At 40.1% G+C, this 26205-nt stretch overlaps 4 protein-coding genes and 1 long non-coding RNA gene across 9 annotated transcripts; 2 read left to right on the forward strand and 3 right to left on the reverse strand.

The window, feature by feature from the left end:
- Positions 1 to 31: 31 nt before the first annotated feature.
- ndufaf1 (NADH:ubiquinone oxidoreductase complex assembly factor 1) lies at positions 32 to 4020 on the forward strand. 4 transcript variants are annotated; one of them, XM_032499751.1, is made up of 5 exons: positions 32 to 284; positions 1436 to 1984; positions 2681 to 2866; positions 3302 to 3376; positions 3559 to 4020. In XM_032499751.1, the coding sequence occupies exons 2-5, from the start codon at positions 1463 to 1465 to the stop codon at positions 3697 to 3699; spliced, it is 924 nt and encodes a 307-aa protein (XP_032355642.1). In that variant the 5' UTR covers positions 32 to 284; positions 1436 to 1462; the 3' UTR covers positions 3700 to 4020. The 4 variants fall into 4 exon arrangements, with proteins under 4 accessions (XP_032355642.1, XP_032355645.1, XP_032355641.1 ...); XM_032499754.1 differs by having other exon boundaries at positions 1439 to 1984; XM_032499750.1 differs by lacking the exon at positions 32 to 284 and adding an exon at positions 294 to 543.
- A 262-nt stretch (positions 4021 to 4282) lies between these two features.
- On the reverse strand, positions 4283 to 9277 carry nusap1 (nucleolar and spindle associated protein 1). Of its 2 annotated transcripts, none has more exons than XM_032499732.1 (12): positions 9042 to 9277; positions 8000 to 8062; positions 7673 to 7888; positions 6829 to 7000; positions 6648 to 6734; positions 6383 to 6495; positions 6217 to 6267; positions 5925 to 6103; positions 5175 to 5338; positions 4960 to 5073; positions 4767 to 4872; positions 4283 to 4660 (listed from the first exon to the last, which is right to left on the reverse strand). In XM_032499732.1, the coding sequence occupies exons 1-12, from the start codon at positions 9114 to 9116 to the stop codon at positions 4573 to 4575; spliced, it is 1428 nt and encodes a 475-aa protein (XP_032355623.1). In that variant the 5' UTR covers positions 9117 to 9277; the 3' UTR covers positions 4283 to 4572. The 2 variants fall into 2 exon arrangements, with proteins under 2 accessions (XP_032355623.1, XP_032355622.1); XM_032499731.1 differs by having other exon boundaries at positions 7667 to 7888.
- Positions 9278 to 9366: 89 nt separating this feature from the next.
- Positions 9367 to 12251, forward strand: oip5 (opa interacting protein 5). The gene is made up of 5 exons (XM_032499765.1): positions 9367 to 9824; positions 10203 to 10269; positions 11042 to 11164; positions 11418 to 11499; positions 11990 to 12251. The coding sequence occupies exons 1-5, from the start codon at positions 9653 to 9655 to the stop codon at positions 12077 to 12079; spliced, it is 534 nt and encodes a 177-aa protein (XP_032355656.1). The 5' UTR covers positions 9367 to 9652; the 3' UTR covers positions 12080 to 12251.
- A 567-nt stretch (positions 12252 to 12818) lies between these two features.
- LOC116669738 (uncharacterized) lies at positions 12819 to 17327 on the reverse strand. Its single transcript, XR_004326842.1, has 2 exons — positions 17006 to 17327; positions 12819 to 16406 (listed from the first exon to the last, which is right to left on the reverse strand). It is a non-coding gene; the product is annotated as an uncharacterized LOC116669738 (long non-coding RNA).
- A 356-nt stretch (positions 17328 to 17683) lies between these two features.
- chp1 (calcineurin-like EF-hand protein 1) lies at positions 17684 to 24221 on the reverse strand. The gene is made up of 7 exons (XM_032499763.1): positions 23816 to 24221; positions 23361 to 23433; positions 21391 to 21471; positions 20665 to 20792; positions 20482 to 20543; positions 19594 to 19716; positions 17684 to 19273 (listed from the first exon to the last, which is right to left on the reverse strand). The coding sequence occupies exons 1-7, from the start codon at positions 23880 to 23882 to the stop codon at positions 19220 to 19222; spliced, it is 588 nt and encodes a 195-aa protein (XP_032355654.1). The 5' UTR covers positions 23883 to 24221; the 3' UTR covers positions 17684 to 19219.
- Between the last annotated feature and the right edge of the window lie 1984 nt (positions 24222 to 26205).

Here is a 26205-nt window from a genome sequence, read left to right on the forward strand (position 1 = left end):
TGTTTAACTCAAGAAACGTTTGGCCAGGATGCGAGGACACTGAAAGTTAGTTGAAGGGGCTTCCAGTCATTACTATGAGGGGAAGGCGGCAGAAGGGGAAGCGGTTGACGCAAACAGAGTTCGTCGTGCTGAACCATGGATGCATACTAGTAACATGCTGAACTCCTGCCGGCGCTTGCCGCCAGGAATCGCTTTGGTTTTTTTTTGTTAAACGCTCTTGCTCGTGGGCGGTCGTCAGCGCGGTTTCTGCACGGCGGTGTGAAGAAAGGAACTACATGTTAACAGTAAGTGCGTCAGTCAGGACAGGAATCTTTGGTGCACTACAGCTACATTCAAGGTCCACGATAAATCAACCTTTCACGGTTGTAGCTAGCTAAACTTGTTGTCCACGTCCAGCCCTTGATTTGTAAATTAGTGTACACGACCAGTTTCTAAATGTTTTCATTCCATAACAGATAATGTAATGGTTTTGTCAAATTAAAACAAGAACAGAAGGCTTCCCCGCCATAGCCATCCGTCAACTTTTGACACAACATGATCACCGTGAGTAGAACCAGATTATGCTAAACACGTATTCACTATCACGTTAGGTCTTCAGAGTAATGGAACGTTAAACCACATGGTTATGTAGTTAAATAATTACAAAAATGTAGTGTTAAACGTGGCTGAACCTAATGTCTGGCCTACCATAATGCTATAATTCATGTACTCAATAAAGGTGACGCAATTAGGACAAGTCGTATTCAAAAGCTAGCGTCACCTGATTCAAAAATAGATCAAAAAAAAATAGACTTAATGCTTTGCATTTTTTTTAATATGTGAAATTAACAATTGATTAAGTAACACAACTGGAATAGATTCTCAGTTGTTCAGAAAATACACCATTTGATTTATCACCAGTGGGGAAACTGGTTGGCTCCATATAAGCAAAGATAGAAAAAAATAGATGACATTATTATTATTATTATTATAAAACAATACAACTAATACAAACAAACAACTCTTATTTCAAGAGAAAATAAGTAGCTAAAGAGCCCTTAACATTTTAATGTAGGGCTGGTCAATATATCGATATTATATTGATATCGTAATATGATTTTAGATATCGTAATATGGTAAGTTTGGTCTTTTCCTGGTTTTAAAGGCTACTTTACACTAAAGTGACATGATTTTTTGAACTTACCAGGCTGTTTAATTATTTGCCTTTAACCACTTAGTCTGCTATCAACATCACTGATCTACTATCTATTTGTGAAAACACCAATTGTCAACCCTACAAGATTGTCCCAGTATCAACATCAATGTTTTTGGTCAAGAATATTGTAATATTTGATTTTCTCCATTTCACCCAGCCCTATTTGAACTTAATCTTTGTAATTTATAACCAATCTGTAACTCCACTGTAATGACACCACTTCTCTGTGATGTATCCCAGCAGTGAATCGTCCATATCGCTACTGAAATGTCTCTGCCAAAGATCACCCGTCTCCCCTCAGTCAGGCTGCTGAGCTCCATCCACCACCAGCAGCAGCAGCAGCAGCTCCTCCCCTCCATCCTCCCTCTCGCTGGGCCCAGAAGAGCTGTGAGTCAGGGTGAATACAGACGACCCGGCCAGCCCAAAGTAGACAAGTTTCCATGGCAGCCGATTAACTTTGGCTTCTCAAAGGGTTTGGATGGGGTGAAGAAGCATTTCGCACTCCTGAAGAAGGAGTTTTCTGACCGCTGGGTTGGTCCGAAAGGCAAACCGATCCTTGAGCACATGTTGGAGCAGAACCAAGTGCTGTGGGAGTTCAGAGGTCCGGAGAGCCTGGAGCATTGGACGGTGTCCTCAGATCAAGAGATAGGAGGCCAAAGTGAAGTTCACTTGAAGCTCGGCAGAAACCATAATACCTGTTTACTGTACGGGACTCTGAGCTCTACGCCCCCAAGGGATGGGGAAACACGCTACAGTGGCTACTGCACCATGCGCTCAAAGCAACCACTGGTTAGTTTGTGGAATCATGTATTCATTTCTAATGATGGTTGGGAAGTTACTGTAAGAGTACCCAGGGCCATGGATGATACTGAGGTCATGTCCTAAGTATTTTCCCTAGAAACTTGGCGTTTCAGCAAACCTGGGAGATGTGTGCATAGGGGGATTTTTTGACTATAGATAAATATATAGGTAAATATAAATATCATTTTTTCCCTACCGGAACTTTATTATTGGCAGTTAAGGAAACAACTTTCAAAACAGGGTTTGGAAAATAATATTTACAGAAACTAATTTGCCAGTTAACTGATTTTTTTGGTATGTTCCCAATTTTGGGAGTATGATTTACGGCTACAGTCATTTTTCACTTTAATATCATTATAGTAAATATTACATGCTTTTTGGTGGAGTTTTATGTTTTAGGCCCTAATGTTTTTACTCTTCGTCTAATGACAGGTAATTCCACAACTAAACAGATATTTAGACATATATACTGCATATCTAAGAGAACTGTTCCGTTGCCTACGTCTACCACTAGCCACTTTGGCAGGTGACCAAAAATCAGGAATATCTGGTTTGTGGTTTGTATTGAAATGAAAACCTGCCCACACCCAAAGTCTGGAAGTTCTGTACTGTTCTGAAATTTGTTTTGGTTACAGGACTAAGACAGCTGCACTTATCTCCCTACTTTTTTTTGGTCTCTCTTAGGCTTCATTCGATAGAAAAGAGCACTATGATTGGTCCAGTTTCAACACCCTGCATTTGCGAGTGCGTGGTGATGGCCGCCCGTGGATGATCAACATTGCCACAGAAACATACTTCTCTCACCAGAAAGATGACATATACAACTATTTCCTGTATACCAGGGGAGGACCTTACTGGCAGGATGTCAAGGCAAGCAAAAATGCTGGGATATCTGTTGATATACCAGAAGAAACACCTGGACAATATTGTTACATTTGTTGTGATTTGTAGACCTCACTAAGAGAGCAGAAGCCAGCACGCAAGTGTTATTTAAATAAAATCCTGGTGTACTTACAAACTTTACAATCCATTTATTTTTTAAATATTAATTTACGAGATATTCAGTTGGTTCCATTAGCGCCTGTACTAAGCCGATCAGCTGCTAACGCTACCTCGCCCATTGTTTGACCTGGCCTGGCTGAAAAAAAGCTTCAGGGGGGGGAGGGGGGGTTGGCTCGAGATTGTGGTGCGAAGGATCCTAGGATGAATAAAAGACTTTGAACCATCACTTTCATGAGTTTTTTCTATTTTGTCCAATATCATTTTTTAGCAGTCCTTCTAACAGTGTGTGTTCATCATTTACAGATACCCTTCTCCAAGTTCTTCCTTACACATCGTGGGAGGATACAAGACGACCAGCATCCTCTCTGGCTGGACAAGGTAGAGCAAAGGGAAAAGTTAAACTGACATGGCATCAAATACCCAACTAAGACATTACCAAGTTACCCTGTTGAGTGCAATTGCATTATTACCTATGGCTATTTTTTTTAACCGTAACATTCAAATACATTTTGCTCACCTAATTAGTTCATGTTTACCACCACATCTGTTTGTATGAACAGGTTAACACCATTGGATTTACCTTGGGGGATAAAGCAGACGGCCCATTCCAGCTGGAGATTGATTTTATTGGCGTCTGCAAAGATTATGCACACACTGAGGAGTTTGCTTACGAAATGTACAAGAGGAATCCTGAAATTTGAGAGCAAGTGCTACAATACTGCAGATGAATGGTTATGGAATAATGATGGCGTTATATTTACTACCAGCAAATGTACCACCTTCTTGAGGTGGACAACATAATACACCCCATCCACCATTGCTGGTAACACTTATTTGACGACACGGTATATTTGGATTCTAGCAAATGAACTGTGACACTGAAGCACTGAAGAAGTATTTATGTGGTTATAAAAAATAAGCAAATGTGGCATATTCAGAACTTGTTAGAGGAGATAAAACATTTGTAGAACATTTACAATTTTCTCATTCCAGTTCATTACATCTCAAGTAAGAATACATTTCTTTTATAACAATATCAAGTTGTTTATTGTGTTCAAGTCCTGTATGTGACCCATGTTCTGTACATCCAACAGATCATGTCAGCCAATGAGACTAGATCCTAATAAGATTGTAATAATAAAAAAACAGATCGTAATAAAAATATTTCTAATGTGAATTCTTACTTTTTTGCTGGAGAAATTTAATTTTAAACATAGCAATATCGTGCATACAAACGTCAAAACTACAATAGCAAACTTATGTCTCAATGTCTGTCATTTTCACAAGTAAAAACAAAGCAAAGCACATTTTTAAGAACAAAATTTACCAGTTTTGGCAAAATGCAGGAAAACAGGACATCAATTCTTTACACATTCAAACACAAATCATTTAGAGCTGTAAGGGTTAAATCTATGCCATGAGTCTAATCTAAGAAACACTGCACAGCAGGTTGAATAGAAGCAGAAAATGTTAGCTTCCTAATAGTAGGCTAGAAATGTCCACTGAAGACGACAAAATATTTACACGGGGAAAAAACAGGCTATACAAAGCATCTACAAACAACCACGATATTTTTACATCATGACAAGGCCTCTTCTTGCCCCAAGCATGCTCTCTTTCTTCTGCTTCCGGTCTTCCACATGTTTTGCTCTTCTGTCCCCCCTAACATAACATACAGAAACATCTGTAAGAGGCTGATGTTGTAAGAGTATTTTGTTTATGAGAGACTCATCAATACAGCCAGCGTGTGCTTTCATTTTAAACGTACCTTGTCTGGACTTGGTGCTGTTTGTAATTCTTCTGATGCGAGTTTGAGATCAGCGACTTGTTGGCCACCGTGTTTTCTTTGGTGTCTCCAAACGGCATCAGTTTGCCTATAAAAAAAAAAATGTCAGGGATTTGTCAGTCTACTGATGACATATTTCAAGAAGCAGTGAAATTTAAAAAAAGTGGTTTTGTACCTGTATGGGGTTTGTAGGTGAGGGGACGAGACAGACTCGCCTTCAGATCAAAGCCGGACTTCTGTGTACCGGGGGTTGTTGAAGTACTCGTGTTGCCGGTGAAAACAAATGCTCCTTAGGAATTAAGCGGGAGGGGAGGCAAATGTAAATCACTCACTCTACATATATATGGGCAAATTTGAATATCACTCCAAGGATCAAAAAAGTAAAGCTACCTGGAGTTTTTGTGGCAGAGAAAGTTAAAGTCTTGACATTTTTGGGCTTTCCTCCATTACGGGGTTGATTTCGTGGGGTGCTCGAGGCCACACAGAGTGACATGCGCGCTGGCGTCTTCACCAACGACTTCTTCAACCCACTGTCCCCAGGGGCTTCTGAGAACCTGCAAACACGTGGTGGGTAAAGTGTCACATTAGACACAGTGCCAAAAAGATGTATACACCCCGTTTGAAAATTTTCATATTTTACAATATTGAATCAAAAGGAGATTTAATGTCGCTCTTTTGACAGTAAGCATTAGAGAAAGACCCTTTAATATAATGTGAAACGGGTGTGAATGTTTACGCTGCATTTGCAAACACAGAAGTGGACAGTCTCTTACGCAAACATGTATTTTTATTTATTAATTAAGGTCAGTGAGAATAGACCTCTACAAAATAATTTAAATTAATACAATATTTTTTCTGTTGATCAGTGTCAAAAAGGCCAATATCAACTTCTGTTATAATATTATGGCCAAGAAAAGGCCAAGGCACAAACCAATCTATCCACATGTGTGGGATTTTAACACTGGAAGCTGGATGTTTACTGACTGCGGCACAGTCTCAGTGGCGTGAGGAATTTACAATACGAGTGTGGCTTGCGAGGTCCAAAACTTAACAAGTAACAGCTGGTTACTGGAAGATTTAACAGTATTTGGGTCAGGACATTTCTGTCCCAACAAAAGCCGGAGAGAGAAAGTGACTCACCGAACATTGATCCTGCGAGTGGACAGGACAGACGGTCGGAACAGAGCGTCTTGCTTCCCAGCTGGTTTATTTGGAGGAGCTTTGCTGGCAGAGAGCAAAGTGTGTCTGTGTTTGTCCTCAGCTGGTCCCTTGCTCACCAGGACAGGGCTGAACATAGAAGCACGACTCTCATTTGCCTTCTGTAAAAAACATGCATATAGGTCATCACCTTCAGTGCACTCTAGAAATAGACGATATCCTCCAGCTGTAGTGCCTGTGCAGGTATGGCTGTTCAACAGGAGATGAGACATACCACTTGAGCTTTGCCATCAACTTGCTGCAGTTTAGTTTTGTCAAAAAGCTTCTGAAAATACAAAAGGGAATATCATTTTAAAAACAAAGTCAATTGAAAATTTCACACTTAAAAACGGTTCTGCATAAAGTCAGCCAAGACTGTTAAGGAGCTTTTTGTAGCCTACCTTCAGTCCTTTAACTGAACTTCTCAACGTCTCCATCTGCTTGGTCTTCCGCTGGACATAGGAGTCAATCGACTCCATCTTGTTAAAATGGGCCTCATGGAGTTTTTTGAAATCTAAGACAGAGGAACAATTTACAAAAGTGGTTTTACGATTTGTAGGCAAAACCACTTCTTTACAGTTTAATGGTCTCTGGGGCTTTGAAAAAAAAAAAAGAAAGCATGGTGGGAAAGAGGGAGCAAGGGGAAAAAAAGAAAAAAGAGCTTACTAGGAGTGACTGGCTTCAGCAACGGCTTGGTCTTCTGCTGGAGTCCTTGGTAACGAGGGATTCTACCAGCTCTGGACACTTTAGGTGCTTTTTAAATGGACAGACACAAAATGTAAAAAAGTATGTGATAATCAGAACTAAAGACACAGCGGAAGAAACAGTTCAAATTCATACTACTGACCTGTATCACCATGCACAGGTGCTTCATCCTTAATGTCGGGCTGCTTCTGCTCTCTGTCAGTGTCCTGGGACTCCTTAGGAGGCTCAGTTTCACTTCTGTCAGTATCCTTGGCAGAGGACACTTTCCTCTTTTTCGTGGTAGGGGTGTTAGATGCAGCTCCTTCGGTGTCACCCTTTAAAAAGCAACAACCGTCTTTTTAAATCTTTAATCCTCCTCAATGCAAGAATAATTCAACCATAGGTATCCATCCCTGCATGAGAGGAGGATGCTGTCCAAACTACATGTCATCTTGGACAATGTCTCACACCCACTACATGACTTGCTGCTTAAACACAGGAGCACTTTCAGTGAAAGACTCATTCTCCCAAAATGCACCACAGGAACTCATTCCTGGCTATGGCCATCAGAATTTATAACTTTTCCCTCTAAGTGTCTGACACACACAGACATTTAGTGAGGTTGAAACTGGACAATAATATCTGTTCTGTGCAATAACACTGGCTTGAAAGGTGTCCAATACTCTGCGGCTACCATTATTATTATTATTACTACTGTTTACCATTACAACTCCCTAATTATGTAAACACCGTATCATAACATTCCTTTAACTATGTACATTTCTTTATTTATAATTTTTAAAACTTGTGCAACTGCAACACAGAATTTCGGAGATCAATATAGTGTTTCTGATTCTGAACGTTGCATATTTTACCAAGAGTAGTGTGTGTGTGTGTGTGTGTGGTGGGGGTAACCCATACACAAAAACACGTGTAAACGCCGTCCTATTTACTTGCAGCTTTGTTGATGTCATTGTATTTTATGATGTGAAGTAAGTTACCTTAACCTCTGCAGCACTTGGAAGTAACTCGGCGTCACTCTCAGGCATTGCTCTAGTATCAGAGATCTTTCTCTTGGTACAGTTTCCTCTTCCCCGGCGTTTGTTCACAAACACAGCGGGGCTGAAAACGTCTTCCTTGCATGATGGGTCTTTATTTTCCCTAGTACTCTCTTGTGTGGCAGTTACGTCTTCCTGAACAGCTGTTACATCTTTCTTTTGTTCCTGGAAAAACAAAAAACACTTGTTTAAGTTACACATCAGACATTAAAGTTAAGAAAAGGCCTTTAGACTGATTTAGCTATTAAGCGGTATAATGGATCAGGATTGACTTACCTGCTCTTCCTCCCCCTTGTCTTGTTGATAATGGCGCTTGATCGCTTTAAGGAGTTTATCGGCCTGTTTTCGAACAAAAAAACGTTAACTTGTTGCAAAGAGGTTAGCTATAGGTATAACTTATTTGCATGTTGAGTCATCTTCAGCCCATATAGTGCTGGTCTCCAACAGCTTCTAAGGGTATGCACACAGTATGGTGTGGATTTTGATATAAAATATAATGCTAAAAAGAGTAAGATTATGATTATCAGAAGTAGAGAAGACAGACAGGCAACCTTCCCTGACTTCTATCTGTCTGGCACTGTACTTATGGTGTGCACTGAGATTACATATTTGGGCCATGTTATTGCAAATGACCTGTCTGATGATAAGGACATCTATAGGCAGCGTCGGAAGCTGTATGCTCAAGCGAACATGCTGGGTCGTAAGTTTAGCATGTGCTCTGTACCTGTGAAAATCTCACTTTTTAGAGCGTATTGTACACCTTTGTATACGGCCTACTTGTGGTGTCGTTATAAGCAAGGCAGCATCAGAAAACTCACAGTGGCTTATAATGACAGCATGAGGCTGCTGCTTAATGCTCCAAGAAACTCCAGCGCAAGCCATATGTTTGTCAGCGTTGGGGTGCCTGCCTGCTCTGCTGTTTTACGTAACCTGATGTATAGATTTATGTGTAGGGTGTCTGAGTCCGAAAATGACATAATCTCTGTTTTGGCAAACCCTGTACGTAGTTCTGTCAGATTCTCCTCCAGATTGTGGAACCATTGGCGAGCATGTCTATATACTAGACACTGAACATTGTGGAAGGCTTTATTTTAATTTTATTATTTGTGTATTTTGTATTGTTGTGTTTGTATATGTTCTTATTTTGATATGGATCCCCCTGGGTCTGAAATAAAGTTTACTACTACTACATTTCGCCCAAGTTCCACACAAATGCAAACGTTAGCTTAGCTACAGTAACCGTTAGCGTAGCGTTAACATAGTTGGACAATAACCACGAAGTATTTCTACATTTATTTAAAAAGTACAAGTGCATTACCTTCATATTGGCTTTAAGGCCGAGCTCCTTCGCGAGGCTTCTCAGCTCCGCATATTTCATGGAGTCTAAATCCATTTTGCAGTGATACTTTATTCCGTTTTGTGATAATATATCAGCATACACAGGTTTCTCATGCACGGTGAGCAGTGTGTGGGTTAGCGCTCGACCGTTAAATTTCTCCGATTCAAAACACAGCAGCGGGAGCCATTTGATTGGCTCTTGCGTGTGACCGGATGTGCATCGCAGCCAATCAGAGCTAAGATACAATCTGGGCGTTCTGTCCATTGTCAACAACGTCATATTTGAGGTATATACTCATCCTTTGTCGGTTAGCTATGTCTAACGCTTGAATATATTTAAAATGAGTAGCGTTACATCATTACTTTGGCATAAACTTATTTAGTTTTCACTTGTCGTTTACAACGAATGTCCTTTGGCAGTATATCGGCATGTCTCAAATCACTCCAGATGGGGGCAGTGTTACACCGAGCATGCCGAGATGAAAAACACAAGGAAGAGACGTCCTGTTGGCTGGTCCTCCTGAGTTCAAATTTACAAGCGGGACAAATAGCTATCTATCTAGGCTCTGTAGTCTGTAAAATTTCAATAACATGGAATTTGACGAGAGCGTCTTAATCCAACGTACAAACGCTGCAAAGCTAGCTACAGAGGCAGAAGCCAGGCAGCGGATGACTCTCCACTGTCAGCAATGCAACACGGTCCTGGGGGACTCCCTCGGCGTCTGTGGGGAGATTACATGTCTGGACGCTATCGTGTGTATAAGTAAGTTCACTTCATCTCTTTGCTCAGTTGAAATGGCCAAGGTTAGTTATCTACAACTAAGGTTAGTAAGTTAACTTAACTGTTGTCCTTTGGGTGAGGAAAAGATGTGTCTGAGCTCCGGAAAAAAAGCTATAGTAAAGTGGACCTATTTTTTGGGGTCAAACCACTTCTTATGGCTATGTTTTAATGACTTTGTATGTACACTATTCAATGGAAAAGCTACGGCATTTTGACAAAAAAAACTAATTTTGTTTGTCATGTTTCCTAGCATGTGCTGTAATGTGTATTTTGCAGGGTAGTGCACCTTCCCCACATCTGTGATAATCCCATGTTACCAATACGATATTAATCAATACATCGCTGCTTCACTCCCTACAGGAGTAACCGAGGATGTGGTCATTAGTGATGCAGTGGAGTCAGGAGATAAAGATGTAATGGCTAATTGGTGAGTGAATAAACAAGGGTCTTTTTTGGCTTTAGGAGGGCTTCAAATATGCCTTAGCATTCATTTAACTGGATATCAAAAATGTTTCAGTCTTAAGTCCAGTGCACAGCCTTACTTGTGATAAAGTTAAAAAATGTAAGTAAATTAAGATGTAAATCTTTAAAAGCCGGTGGACTTCAACCCTCAGGAGAGAGAGAGAGACTAAGGTTATGCATGGGAATATCTGAGGCTGCAACTAACGATTATTTTCATAGTTGATTAATCGGTTGCTTTTTTTCCATTATTTGTTTAAAATAATGAAAAATGTAGATCAGTGTGAAGGTGATGTCCTCAAATGTCTTGCTTTGTCCACAACTCAAATATATTCAGTTTGCTGTCACAGAGGAGAGAAGAAACTAGAACAATATTAACATTCAACAAGCTGGAATCAAAGTTTTTTACTTTTGTCTTAAAAAATAAAAAGACTCAAACCGACTAATTGGTTATCAAACTAGTAGCGATTAATGTAACGGTTGATAACTAATCTATTAATTGTTGCAGCTCTATAAATATCCCTATACACCATTATGCAACCAGATTTAAGTTAATTTGTGGATGGGGACCATAAACAGGGTTTCAGTTTTAACAAGGTGCATGGACTGTGGTTGTGTGGATCAGCTGTTACGTGTCACCTACAGGCCGTGGACTGGGATTAAGCACTGTGTTCTGCAGTGATGACTGCAATGTTTTGCACAGGGTCCCATTTGTTGTCACAGCTGTTGTTTCCTTTCAGCATCTACAGTTCTCTAATATGCCGCGGCTGCCGCTGGGCTGTGGGGAAAGTCATTCACTCCGCCCCGTCGCGTTTGGCCACGGTTCGCGCCATGTTCCTCCTCTACAAAGCAAACACCAGTTGGTACGTTCTGCTGCTTCTGTGAGCACACAAAGCATGACGACTTCTTGTGTGCAGGCTCACTGCTGTCTGGAGAGGTGAAAACAAACATGTGTAGTCTGAGCGTTGTTCATGGCAGGAATTGCTTTTTGAAAGATCAGGTTAGGAGATAAAACACAGCCAATTTTTTTTTTTCTTCTGTGGATACGGTTTGTGTGAATGGATTGCAGCTTCATCACTTGATCCTTTACAACCCCCCTCCCTCCTCTGTTTGCAGTTACATCCTCAACAGCTGCTCAATGGTGAAGGCATCCACACTTACATTTGATCTGAAGCCCCTCAGCGAAAGCATGAATAAGGTGAGACAAGAAAATCTAATACACTTTATTCTGATGGCCAAGATGAATACATGTATGTACAACTACAGTGTTTTATACTCATAATGAGCTCAGTTCTGTGGTGACATGTGATAAGCACTTGTTCCATGACAGGTTCAGTTACTTGGCATGGTCTGGCCATTTTTATCCATTTAATACTTGTAAATGACGAATCCTTTTTAAACAGGCTCATTTTGGAGTAAAAGTTGTAAGAACAGTTACATTTTAAAGCTAGAGTGTGACTCCACAGTAACATTTTTAAGCTATTACCCATCAGCCTAAGCTGTACTCAAGAAGCGTCTTGGTTAAGTGGTGAATCAGCATTCCATCATATCTAGTTCCCTTTGGAAAAAGTTAAAGTGTGACAAAGGACTACTGTATAAAGAAAAACCAGGCAGAAATGGAGGATTTGGGCCAAAAACATGCCTTTTGGGGAAAAAAATACCCAAATGGGTTTCTCTTTCCATTGCAGGTGAGGCAGCAGTTTGAAGGGCACTTGGATCAGATCTCTCTCTTTAAGAGCAGACTGGCTGACAGAAGAGTGACCAGGGAATTTGTCTAGTAGTATGAACATGCCATCTCCACTGTGCCTAGTCCTGGGATTAGGGATATTAGTTCTATAGTCTGCTCCCCAATCCCTCTTGCATTCTTGTTTGTGTTCTAATTTGTGTTTTTTCTGTTTTCATTAAACGTTTGACAATGCAGGAATTGCCTTCTGCGTTATTCATTAGTTATGATTGATATCTGGAAAAACTGATCATAGCCTAAACACAAGAACTATTGTATCCCTTGTATTATACTCCTCTTTAAGATCTACTTGTTTTGATGGATGGATGTGTTAGGATATATATCCTGTTTTGTCTGTATCTTTGCTGCGTAAATTCTATTTTGTCTATAAATCTAATAAAGTTTTACAGCACAATAACCCCAAGGCAAGTTTTTTAACTTTGCGATAGCCGCTTAGCTCTTTGGCCATGCTTCTAGTCTTTATGCTAAGCTAGGCCAATTTTAATTTCACAAACTCTTGGGGAGAAAGTTTTTATGCCATTTCTCCAAAACTATTCCTATAAAAAGCACAAAGATACAGCATAAGGAATGTTTATGCCTCCCTAGTGTTGAGGATCTAAGAATAACAATGTAGTCACTTTGTTTAATTTCAAAATGTTGCTTTCTGGCATGTAACAAGCGTTCACGTCGAGCCTGAGGGGCTGTAGACTGCTTCTCTAATGAAAAGGTGATGATTTATACAATGGCATTCATTCCATCACAGCACTCAAACTGTAAGTAAACACACAGCCATTCAGTTGGCACCATGCTGCATTTTATTGCTGAATTTCTCATACAGATTTTTTTTAATATAAAACCAGACAAGAGGCTCACACGTAATAAGCATGCCCATTTTCTCCCTCTGGAGTGCATAGTTTCTACACCGTCCACCTGCTCAGTGGAAAAGTTGATCAACAAAAGTAATGTCATTAATCATTTTACCTAAGCTTTTGTTGTCGTGGGAACAAAGGCTGATCAGTGTTTTTCAGCTGCACTGTGGCTGTACTGCCCGTGATCATGTCTGACGCAGCAGAGAGAGAGCAGACACACTTCCAACTACTCTCTGACACTTCTGTTTTTTTGGTAATCAAAGTTACTTCAACATGCCGTTGTGTCAAACAACCGTCCCCAAGCTGTCACTAGGGCTGGGTATCGCCAACGATTAGTCATCCAATCCCTTCTGATTCCCCGGGTCCCGATTGAAAGTTTAGTTACAGTACCAATTTTGCTCGGATATAAAAAGGGATTCCCAGAGAACATATGCCATACATTAAATTATATATTTTACACCATAATAATACACCGGGTTGTTTCCAGAATTGACCCCCAAAAAGTTAACCCTAACATTATATAAACATTGGGTTTTTACATATTGATAACTGATAACTCAAATACAGATTGATTTCGATTGGAGAATCGATTATTTGAACCCAGCCCGAGTCTCACCTTGTCACAGAACATCGATGTGAACATTTCAATAGCCTAATTACACCCATTCACATTACAAAGTTGGATTATTGCATGCAATACAAATCATTCAGTATTCTGCTATGTCATGCATATTTTCTAAACCCATTTATTCTTGTTGCTAGACGCCTATTTGCTTATAGATTGTGATTATAAATCCCCACATAGAGCATTACAGGGTTTTTAGAACACAGTATTCAAGACAGGATGGTGATGATGACAGTGCAAGTCAGTAGAGAGAGAGAGAGAGAGAGAGAGAGAGAAAGTGCTTTTCAGACGTGTCAAGTTCATTCAATAAGTCCTTTGCAGCCACAGAGTTACTGAAAGTCTATTTCTAAAATGTGGGGTGGGTTTTTGTAGATGTAAAAAAATGCTACAAGAATTGAAATTGAAAGCATCTCTCATGTACCGATTGGTTTCAATTATTGTTTTGGTGTGGAAAGAATACAAGGCAGGTCATTTGGCTCTGTAAGACATGATGCTACAGCTGTCCTCGCGTGTACCTTGTTCTGCAGGAAGTGTCCCGACCCAAGTGATACTGTATTCTAAAGCCAAATATTAAATCGACTCCCCCCATAAAAGTGACTAATAGATTGCTACCGAAGGCATAAACGAGAGCACGGGGAAGGGGACATTACACACTCCTTTAAACACTTACACCCTGGCACTAAACTCATGCATTATTGTAGGTTATTGCTTCTAAAACTATAATCAAATACAATTGTATGGATTAAAATATCTCGCTCTGAATCCCAAGACTATGAGGTATTATGTACAATACAATGTCAAGATGAGATCCTAATTCTAGGACTTAAGCACTACGTCGCGTCCCTACCAATTATACCCAAATCTAGGATTAAAGCACTACTCTTAATATTAGGTTGTATTTTTTCCTAAAAAGGTTTGTACCAGTCACATCTGGGATCTTTTTGGTTGTTGCATACTTCCTACCTTATTCATTTTTTATGCTTAAGAGTGCATGAATACAATTTAGGGCATCTACTTTTTTTCCTTCTGTTAGAAAGCACTTACTTATATTGAGAATATACACCTATATGAACTTGAATCAACAATTAACTGCATACCCTGATTGTGTTATACTTATATTGTACTTTGTTATGCAACTTATTCTACACCCAGGACATGGAATAAAAGGGAGATCTGACATTAGTCTAAGATTTTAGGGCCAAGCTGTGTCTAAATGTGGCGTACGTCAATCTACCAGCCTTTCATGTGACTGAAATGGTTCCCACAGTTTTGAGCTCCAGCTTAGTCTAGAAATTGATTTAAGTAGTTTTCAAAAAGCAAGCATCACAACTGGTCATGCATGGCCACTATAATGTTGGCACCACAGTCCCGCTAAATAGGCTAATGCACATGAGTCTATACATATCTTAATGGAAGACATTGGTGATTTTGTTGCTTTCAAACAACGTGTCACTTGTTTATACAATATACAGTTTGGTCAACAACATGACAGTTAAGATCAAATATTGCACAAATCCCGATTAAATGTGATTTTTTTTTTTTTTTTTTTTAAATGATCCCAAAAGAAGAAAAAGTTGAAGAAATGAGACCAGGGTTTCTTTCAGGTAAGGAGGAATCCAATAAAAGCTTGAATCAAAAGGAGCTGCTACTTCAGCGCTGGTATCTCTGCTTACTGGACACATGGACACATGGACACATGGACACGGCAGGTAGAGACAGAGCATTATGGTTGATAAGCCCGATACAATTACTTTTTTGAGTGATTTTGTCTCATGGTTTATGCCATAAAAGGCATCAAATAGTCAATTCTGTCTCTACCTGCAGTGTGTTCAGAATCAGTCTCTTATAGGAGAGCTCATGTTAAGGTGGGAGGGGGGGGGGGGATTCCAAGGACTAAGTCACAACAGGAATATTATCTTCAAATTGTGAATAAACCTGCAGACTTGACAAAGGAGAGCACCAAAATGGAAAAAAAATGAGATTGTGGAGTAAAAATACTATCTTGTGACCTTCCTTTGGAACAGATGCATAGGGGACCACAGTTTGAGTGAGTCGACGTTTTCCTCAAAATGGTTGAATCGCGTGCTGCCGGCTGCTCCTGCTCGCCTGTCGACTACGTCCCTTATTTGACTAAATTTGACCAGTAACAGCACATAAAACTGCTGTGGCGCTTGACAACCATTAAGTCACTTTTATCGATCACGCACCCATTCACTCCTGTTGGACTTGTTAGGGCGATGAGGTAGTGCAAAAACCAAAAAAAAAAAAAAAATAAAAACACCCTATGAATCGAATTTAATCACAGGCCTTGATCTTTGCTACAGTTTGTTGCGTCATTACTCTTTTCCCAGGTAACAGGAGCAGTTTGTCCAGCTGCTCTGATTTAATTATAGAACATGTGGGGGATTTTCTTTTGACCTTTTCAGGAAAGCATCAGTGACTACGTTTACATGCAGACTGATACGAATCTAACCCAAATCTGACTGAAAATGCCCAAATGATGGAGTCTTCCAGGCCATTACACGGAGAACTGAAACTCCCCGGCCTTTCAGCCAGTTTAGTGACCGCAAAGCCAGCGTTTTGCTACATGTAGACGTAGTCAGAGTGTGCTTGGTGGAAGTCACTCTAGCCCACAATCTTGGCAGATGTCCTGAAAGATGATCATGCTGCAAGAAGAGGAGGAGGAGACAGAGAGAGAGACAATGTCCCAGGAGGGCACCCATGTCCCAAAAGCCCCCAAAAAGAGGTCATCTTCACAATGCCTCTTCATCCTTTACCTCCAAAAGCGTGGGCGGCCGTGGAAGTGGTCCGTCGATGGTGCTGGGGCTGATGTTCCTCCGGTTGGGGCTTCAGCTGGTTTCACAGCTGCATTGAATGGGAAACCCATCCTAGAATAACAATTCACATATCATTTTCTTTAGGTATTTATAATACAGTTTAGTGAAAGACAAGACTATATATTAATGATGTCATCAGCAGATCTGCCTATTATTTCTCAATTAATTGACAAAACTATTGAAAACACCCAGTTTCCTAAAATCCAAGGTGACAAATCAGTCTTTGTTTCATCACAGTCCACAACACGAAGATAGTTTACAGTGATTGAAGACGGGGGGGGGGGGGTATTCACATTGAAGAAGCTGAAACTGGGGATTGATTGGTATCTTTGCTGGATTTATCGATTGTCAAAATTGCTGATTAAATGTAATCAATCTATCAACTAATCGATTCAGCTCTAATCTAGACAAAAGCACAGAACACGAGGACACTGACTGGTAATGGGTCCATCGAAGTGCACTGACGTCCAGCTAAGAGTTGTCAGATTTTGGAGATTTGACGTTAGCGTCTAAAATCATTGGAATAGCAGAATGAATATATCATGCATAAGAGTCAATTTTGCCTTTGCAATACGTTGTCAATTCCTATAATGTGTAGTAAAATTAAAGTTAAAGCAGGTACGCGCGGGTTTGGCTCGAAGAGTACTGACCTTGGTGTGACAGTTGGTCCTAATTGATGCGGAGGTATTTCCTCTGGGGCTCGAGCTGCTGCGGCTCAACATGGTAAACAAAAGCCACGGCGGTTTCTTCCTCTACCGAGACACGTCCAGGTCTCCCGGACTGGACGTATGCCGGGCTCATTCTATATAGAGTGACCGCGCCGTGTGAGGTCATACTTAAAGAAGAATAAACCAAAAAACCGCATGGCCCCTCTTTTCCCTCTCCTCACTACCCGGAGAGGAGAAGGTCCCCTCGTCCCCTGTCTCCGCACAGCCTCCGCTCTACGCCATTTTCGCTCTGTTACTACGAGCCAACGGAAGAGTACGACGATTGTGCCGAAGACATGTCAATCAAAATGAAAGTCCGCCCCGGATGTACTTCTTCTATTCCCCTGACAGTTATCAATCAGCGTTGCGGTGCGTTTACTGCCGCCAGCTGAATACAGTTATGAACAAAAATCCATTAATCAATGCACTAATGCATAAATGAAGATGTTTTAACTGTAGGTTAGTGTGTATTATTAACAGTAAATGTACTCTAGAAAAATGAACTCAATTTAGTCTTCTCCGCTCTGACTACACAATAAGTCTTCATACAGTCTGAGGAATAAAATAAAACCAGATACATAAGGTGCAAAAAAAACAAAAACACGGAACTTTCACCAAGGATTGACACAAAGCAAGCATGGCACTTAATTTATTCAAATCAAATTCATGAATCACTTTGATAATACCTGGACCGACGTTACATAACATATGCATCATATCTGACTGATAATCACATAATGATTAATAGTTGTTGTTCCTGCACTCAGTTGCTGGAGGGTGTTTTTGTAATGATTCACACACATTAACACATTCAAGATTAAAGGGTCAGGCATTTGCACAATTCATGTACACTAGCACTACAGAAAATATATATTAAAAGCATTTGATTCTCTTTAACATCTAGAACTAGTCGATAGGGGAATAAATCACCAGACAAATGTTGAGCAGTGCAAACATCAACAAACATGTTTCTTAGCCACAGGGAGACTGATCCGATAAATATATAGCGCATTATCATGGGTTTACCTGTTCGAAGTCTACAAACTAACTGGTCCATTGCCCAATGTTCACCACAGGGCCTGACACTGTTAGCCAGGGCTTTATTAAAGGGGGTGGGACCAGTTTTTGAAAGCAGGTCACAGTGGCAGCTAAATCCTAGTGAAGCCATTTTCACTTACTAGAACAGGTGCCCAGGAAGACACACACACAAGCCCAAAAAGATCGTAGCGATTGTGTGAAATCTTCATATTTAGCGGCACCGTTCTTAGTTGTAACTAATCAAGCAGTTGTTTAAATATCACATAATACACATTGAGTCAGCAGTGGCTCCAGCAGGCCCCGGGTGGTTACTGGTTTTGAAAGAGGGTCAAACTCGCTGTGGTGGAAGTACAACAATTGAAAATGATCATTACAACGTAATGGCAGTAGCTAGGTTAACCCATGTGAAAAGAAGAAATACACAAACATGGCTATAGGTTCCGATTAACTGTTGAGATAATTACTTACAAAGGGGGGAACCAAAGCCGTGGCACTTCAGTTAGTAAAACCCAAACATAATGGGGAGCAGGTCCTGCTTTACAGCTGGCTGGTCTGAATTGCTCTGACACAAGTCAGAGATAAGGAGTCATCAGATCCTGTTAGCATTAAAAACACTGTCTGTTTGGAAGTGGAATCACCCATGTTACAAGTTTCACTTTGAACCATTGCATATATATATATATATATATATATATATATATATATATACACACAGACAAAGACACACCTGCTAACTAGCCACTGAAGAGCATGAGTAAACTCCTATAGAATAAAATGTACTCACTGCAGTAGCAAAAAGCTTTATCGTACCTTGCTAGAAAATCCTTTTCCATGTAAGAAATTGAACAGCAGTAGTACTAACTGTGACCCTCTAAAAGTGAAATTCATAGTGACATTGCAGAAAACAACCCAAGGCACCCAACTTTTCCCTTTGTTCACTGAGCAGTGCAGAGGCAGACACTCAAGATCTATGACATTCTCTACCTAATGCTTGGTCTGACAGCGGACACCCGCAGCCTGGGCCGGGGCCGCCCGCTGACAAGATGAGATGAGGTGCTCTGATATCAACTGACATATTAAAGCTCCACCCCCCCAAAAAATAATAATGATAAAAGCAATTTAGTGTAGGAACCGGATGCTCATTTTCTGTTCTACGTCCACCTTCTCCAAGACCTGAGGAAAGAACCGAAACAGAACAGGTTCAGATGCTAAAATAAATACTTCTATGTTGTGGTCCTGTAATGTGTAATAACAGGGCTGTAGTATTAACTCAAACATGCAAAACATTGAACATGCACTTTAGGCCAACAAATATCAATTTCATTTGAAACATTTTAACCTTGCAACCTAGCAGTTGTTCAGACAAAATTAAGAAACCGTGCAAAAATAATGAAAATCAGATTAAATGAACCTAAAACGGTCCATCCGGTTTATATTGGGTTCTGTCCTGTGATGTGTAACGTGATACAGTACCCTCGAACCACAAAACTTGCCTTGATGAATTCGTTGAAGGAAATGGAGTTATCTCCATTCGTGTCAGCCTCCTGTATGGTCCTGTCAGCAATGCTGCCAAGCTGTTCATCTGAAATGTTTACACCAACCATCATCCGTAAGACCTGTAAAGAATGAACACAGAGTCACTTCCCGGGTTAATGAACACCGGTGGAAAAACAGTTCCAGGCAAAGATTAAATAATAGCCATGATGTTTGCCCAAACAGTGTGACGATGGTGCTACGCGTATTTAAGCACTACACAAGATAATGTGCAGTTATTACGGTTAAACGGCGAGCCAGCAGCAGCCACACTTGACTGTAGAAGTGATTTTCCAATGCGGTGACCACATATTTACTGGAAAACAAGCAAGGTTACTTTGAGTTGCACGTTTAGAGCATTCGTGCATCACACGAAGCAGGCGACACAGAAGTGTTTTGCGCAAAACAAGAGATCTGTCTGAGTCATTTAACCCCCGAGCTTATAGCAATTACAGGTCGCACAATGTCACCAAACCGACATGGCTTCACAGAGGGACAACAAATAACATGGGGGAAGCCAAAATACAGGATATTAGACCGTCTAGGGAACAATCAACCTGTAGTTAAGGCGAGATATCGCATTATTATCAGGCCAAGGGCAAAGTCTTCTCCTCGACAGGGAAATCCGTCCTGTACAGCGTTTGGATATGGCCATTGCACAATAGCATTCGTTCCTTTGTTAAACACAGACTGAATAGCAAATGGTTTTTAGAGATAATAACAATGGATTTCCATGAGGAAAAGAAAAGACATCTTTGAAATCTAATATATTGACCATCGGTCTGAATGTTTCAGCCGAGTTGTCGTCACAAACTGTGCTGTGACTCAGCGTCAACCACTCCACTCACCTGCAGCAACTCATCCCGAGAGATTTTGTCATCTCTGTCCAGGTCATACAGACGGAAAGCAACTGGAACAATAAAAGAAATATAGAAGTCATGCCCGACGCTTATTGAAACTGGTATGAATGTTCATGATACTGGCCACTATCTCCACCCAGGCACGCCCGGGTGGCCCAGCTCTACACTCACAAAGCAGCTTGTTTGTCCTGCTGTTGAGTGGCTCGCTGACAGCGGCGTTCTTGCTCTTTTCATTGTCCTCAATTGGTCTGAAGTGAGCTAGGGTCCGCATAAAGCCCCTGAAGTTGACCTGGTCCTCTCTAAAAACCAGAGACAGAGAACAATATACTGTAACACAGCACATTAGAACAAGAACAAAAAAAAGGAATTACTGCAACTTTGTCACAGCACAGCTCAGATTACTAACTAATAAGTGATCCAGGTAAGGTGTTTGTGCAACACATTGGAAACTCAAAATAGTCGTAACATAACACTGTTTTACACATTCAAACGATTTGTCATGTTCTTAAGTTGTTCTGCAGCCAACCCAAAACTAGAGCAACAAGAACCCACCTATAAACCACTACAAGCCATGGCTAAAATTAAGACGCCTACACATCTGACTTTTAGGGATTTTAATGATACGTTTGGAAACATCTGGTTTTCGACTTTAAGGCGTCAGCAAAACAACTGCAGAACATACCAAAAGAACCTGCGGTGGTAAAAAAAAAAAAAAATCAATTTTTTTCTTTCCCCAAACAGAATTGGCAAAACAGACCGAGCTTCTGAGGTCTGCAGTCAGGCAGCCACAACTGAAAAGCCTGGTGGCCTCGATTTGTGGTGGCTGTGAATCAAAGCGATAATACACACTCCTGTGACAAACAAGATCTTCAAAGACCAATAACAGGGATAACTCACCCCTCGGGAAAGAACGCATTGATGATTCTGTCTCCCAGCGGGTTGATGGCCAACTCCGGGATTCTCTGGAAATCCTCACGGCTGCAGACATGAGGAGATATTTTTTCTTTCAAACGAGATATAGTTCATATAAAACCTTACAACAATTCACCGCAGATCTCAAACCGTGATTAACTTGAAAAAGATGTTCTACAGTGCAAAGCTCTTTAAAAGCAGACTTGATTTGAATGCAAATATAAAAACAAGAGAACATGAACGGAAAACAGGAGGGCAAAGGAATACTTCTTATGACCGACTTAATTTGTCAGCCAGTGAAACACGCCCATGGTCCATCAGTAGGACAGGAAGATCATCAGCTTAGACATATCTCACTGTTGTGGAAACTAATCAATGATAAGAAAGTCACCTTGGGGGAAAAGAGAGGGCATCCGACTGCGTACTGTGACAGAAAGCAACAGAGGCACAACAAGCTGAAACAAGAGCTGGTTTCGATGTCTTTCAAAAGGAAGGAGTTCTCCTCTCGTGGCCAAATCAAAAGGCTGGCCCAAACCAAGTTTTAAACAAATGTTTTAGCTTTAATAATTACCCATCTCTTCACCTATTGCTTGTTCTGTCCAGACTACAAAAGTTAATCACAAACTATAGAAATGTCACAATGGTGTCTCAACTGAATACTGAATCCTCAATGCACTCAGATAATGAGCTCCATGAAAGATTTCAGTATCTATCAGTTTGAGTGATGTCTTGCTACTCTGAGGCTGACAGCCATTATCCAACGACAATGAAGCGCCACTGCCCTATTGGATTTCTAGTCACGTAGTACCTTCATTAAATAAAACTAGTTTTAAAGAACATTTTTCTGCACCTTCAAATTACTAAATTGACTAAAAATGCTCTTTTTCAATTCAATTTAAAAAAGTGGTTTCTGTTTATTTATAGTGCAGGTCTGTACCTCTGCTATAGGAACTTCAAAATGAGTTAATGACTGTTTTGGACCAATACCCACACAAGCAAGGCATTTCCAAAATCAGTTAGTAACAAGCCCATCTTGCCCTCCATTATAGAAGATGTCCTGCTAGGCTTGTATGGTTACTGCAAGAAACCAAACAAATCAACCCCAGTATCTAATTGGTGTTCATTCTCACATTGATGGTTATAACCAAGTCAATGTACTCAAGTACTGTACTTCAGTACAAATGTTGAGGTACTTGTACTTTGCTTAACCCTTGTGTTGCCTTCCCGTCTAAATTTAAAATCAACACTTTTGTTGAGACCTTTTAAATCAATGTTTTTAACTATTTCTTTTGTTTTTGTCCCTTTTTTTCAACATTGTTGATGGTTTTTTTTCAATCAACACTACTTAACACTAACTTATTAACTTTAGTTTTACATTATTTTTGGAATTTAAGGCCAATAAACCTCATTCATAGGAAATTAAACCAAATGTTTGAGTTAGAAAAGCAGAAATTAGGAATATTTAGACTAAAATTAAAGGAATGGATGTTGATGGATGATCAGACTGGAATATGTCAACTTCAATTATTCTCTCCAAATGCTATTATATTGAATAAGACACCCCAAAATTAATGAAAGTAGAGATTTGTACTTGCCAAAGAGCGTTGTGTGGAATCAATCATGTTATTTTGGGTAATTAAAATGCCACTTTCTACTCCACTACATCTCAGAGGAAACTATTGTACTTTTTAACGCCACTACATAAATCTGACACCTTTAGTCACTTTACAAATTAAGAATGTGATACGCAACACACATGTAGTTTATAAACTAGGATTTTGTATTATAAATGAAACTACCCAACAATAGAACGACCACCAGGTCCAGATGAAATGATGAGACCATAAAGTAGCATTTTCAATAAAGGGCTTTTACTTGTAACAGAGTATTTTTACAGTGTGGTATTAGTATAGGATCTTTATACTTCATCCACCACCCTGGTTCTTATGTCATACCTGAGGGTGCCGTTTTCTCCTTTATCCAGACTGGTGAAGCGGCTGTACAGGCGAGTGATCTGACTGTGGGAGACTGTGGAGAAGACACCAAATATGGGAAAAGATTTTACTACACGATGGAGTAGAAGGAATCAGGTACACAGTCCTTCAGGCAAAACAACGTTTCACCTAATACTGCACCTCATTACACTCCCAGTAGTCTTCTTTGGAGGTGGCATGTGTGCACTATTACCCAGTTAAACAGCCTAGAGAGTAAGCACAGCAGCAATGTAGCTAGCTAGCTAGCCAAGTCATGCAATAAATGGTATTAGCGCAACTTCCTTCTAGTACGTGATTTTACTGAATAAAAAGTTAAGCTTCAAGTAACTGGCAACATGAATGTGTAGGCAGCTAATGTCTAATACCAGGCTAACATTAACAAGCTTCACACAAGAATTAGTTTGAGCTCCACTTACAGCCAGTCTCCTTCTTAATTTCTTCGATTTCCTCTTCTCTGAGTAATGTGGATGCTCTGGAGCCCATGGCGAAATGAATAAAAAGGTGTTATATGCTAACGGACTTGCTTGCCGGACCGGTCTTGAAAAAAATCTCACAAGCTGTGAAAGAATGTCTAACCGGGTTTCTGTTAAAGTTAGCAAACGAGCTAACGCGGCAAGCTAAAACCAGCTTCACCCGTGAAAGCAGCTGCGAAGTGACGCTGCCGTGACAGCTAACGTTAACTATAGTTTTCAACCGGCTGTTTTATGTTCTCCGAGTGATGAAGCTCGGCAAAAGTCTGTTTGCTAGTAGAGCTTCTCTATGGTCTGTCGTGCATTCATAACACCAAGACGGGTTCCGGCAGGTTGTTACAAGATGGGTGGAGCAGAGGGCAGGTACTTAACGAGGCCGCCTCCCTTCCAGGCTATGCTGCTTCCAGGACGCACACAAAGGCACGTCTCGCCCACTCTTCCTGATTGGCTTACACTGGTATTCTCACCCAAGCGTTACCAATCTAATTCGCCAATCAACGAAGGCAACGAGTTCTAGCCAATCAGAGCCAGAGTGGGCGGGTCACGCCTTCCCCATATGACGCTCGACAGAAAGTGGGTAGTACATCATTTCTTGCCTGCTCAAAATTCGAAACTAATGTCTTGTATACACATATATCTGTTTTAAAATAGAACGTTATCTACTCTGTTAAACAAACTGAAATATTATTTACAATTCAAAATAAAACTAGCCAGCAGCTATTTGAAAGTTCATAGATTCCCGTTATAATGGGGGACCATCCTGTTAGGGTGACCATCTCAAACTCAACAACAGACTGTGTGTGTGTGTGTGTGTGTGTGTGTGTGTGTGTGTGTGGTGTGTGTGTGTGGTGTGGTGTGTGGTGTGTGTGTGTGTGTGTGTGTGTGTGTATCAATATATACACACACAATTTTTAACAATTAAAAGGAAAACTAAATAACAAACGGCCTTACCAATAAAAGACCTCTCCAGATATATGTGTTGTGTTTAAAGTATGTGTGTGTGTGTGTGTGTGTGTTTTTTTTTTTAAACTATGAATTTGAAAGTTATTTAAATTTTAGTTAATTTTAGTTCAAACATCCAAGTGACGTATAATTCAAGCAAAAGCCATTTTGAGCAGAGTTGGACTTGATGTGACTGATCTGCAAATCCTTAAATCATAAATATGTAGTCAAACATCAAATAATCAATACCAATATCTACTAATAAAAGTGTTACAACTTGTCTCCCTGTTGTAACAAAAGAGGAGCTCACACAAACATATACTCAACAACTTTTTTTGGTCAAACTACAAATGAGTATAGACTGCAAGGGAAACATGGAAGTCAGTTAAATCAATAGTGTCATGAGTGTTTAGGTGTAACATGGAGTGTGTGTGTGTGTGCAAGGATTCAGCTTTTTATTCTGTTTTAAGATGCAGGTCAGAAAAACACCACTAGATTGTGCAATTTCATTATTATTTCATACGGGGATTTAACAATCAGTGCAGCATTTGTTATGTGATAGCATGATGGACAGTATATGAGGCTGTACACCTATCAATTAAAACAAATCTTTGGCACTGATACTAATCACAAAGTATAGATGTCATTAGTTTTGCAAGTGAAGTATTTAGTAATAAATAATAGCAAATACTACCAAAACTAATCAAAAATGTAATAAAGATGGCGAGATGGATGATAACTTTACAGACCGCATATGTTATTACAATTCATCCAGAAAGGGACTGGAATATGTGTCCACATCCTGTCAATCCATCAAGTAGTTCTCTAAACCACAAATGTGTACCTCAGGGTGGCACTAGAGACACCGTCAGGGGATCTTTGAAGCCGTTAGGATTTATTGTCTGTGAAGACTATGTCGGTACAAAATCTTGTGCCAATTTTACTAGTCACAGGAAAAACCCTTTTTCATATTTTTCAATTAAATGTGAATCTTGGGTGCCGCCCTTTGATGCATGTCATTCACCCACTCTCTCCCCTTTCATGTCTTCATCTAGCCTAGAGAAATAAAAGGCCTAAAATGTAAAAGTAATAATGATATTGGAGAAAAAAAATGTGATTTTTATGTATTTAATCTGGCTGTTATTCATCTCATTAGAAGGCAATAAAAGTCAAATCACTTTTAGCATTTATATCTCACATTTGCACAAAGGCCATGGAAACGTCTTAACATTGCTACCAGTCAATCCTAGCGTAAATGGTTTTATTTGTCTCACCTACATTTAAAACTGGGCCCTTTGTGTATTGTTTTTATGTCCAGTTCTATACAAAGAGCTAGGATGTAATCAAGGCATCATACTGTATAGAGGTGAGGAGGAGGGGATATTATTTAATGT

This window comes from Etheostoma spectabile, chromosome 20 (genome assembly GCF_008692095.1).
Source record: "Etheostoma spectabile isolate EspeVRDwgs_2016 chromosome 20, UIUC_Espe_1.0, whole genome shotgun sequence".
Lineage (NCBI taxonomy): Eukaryota > Metazoa > Chordata > Actinopteri > Perciformes > Percidae > Etheostoma > Etheostoma spectabile.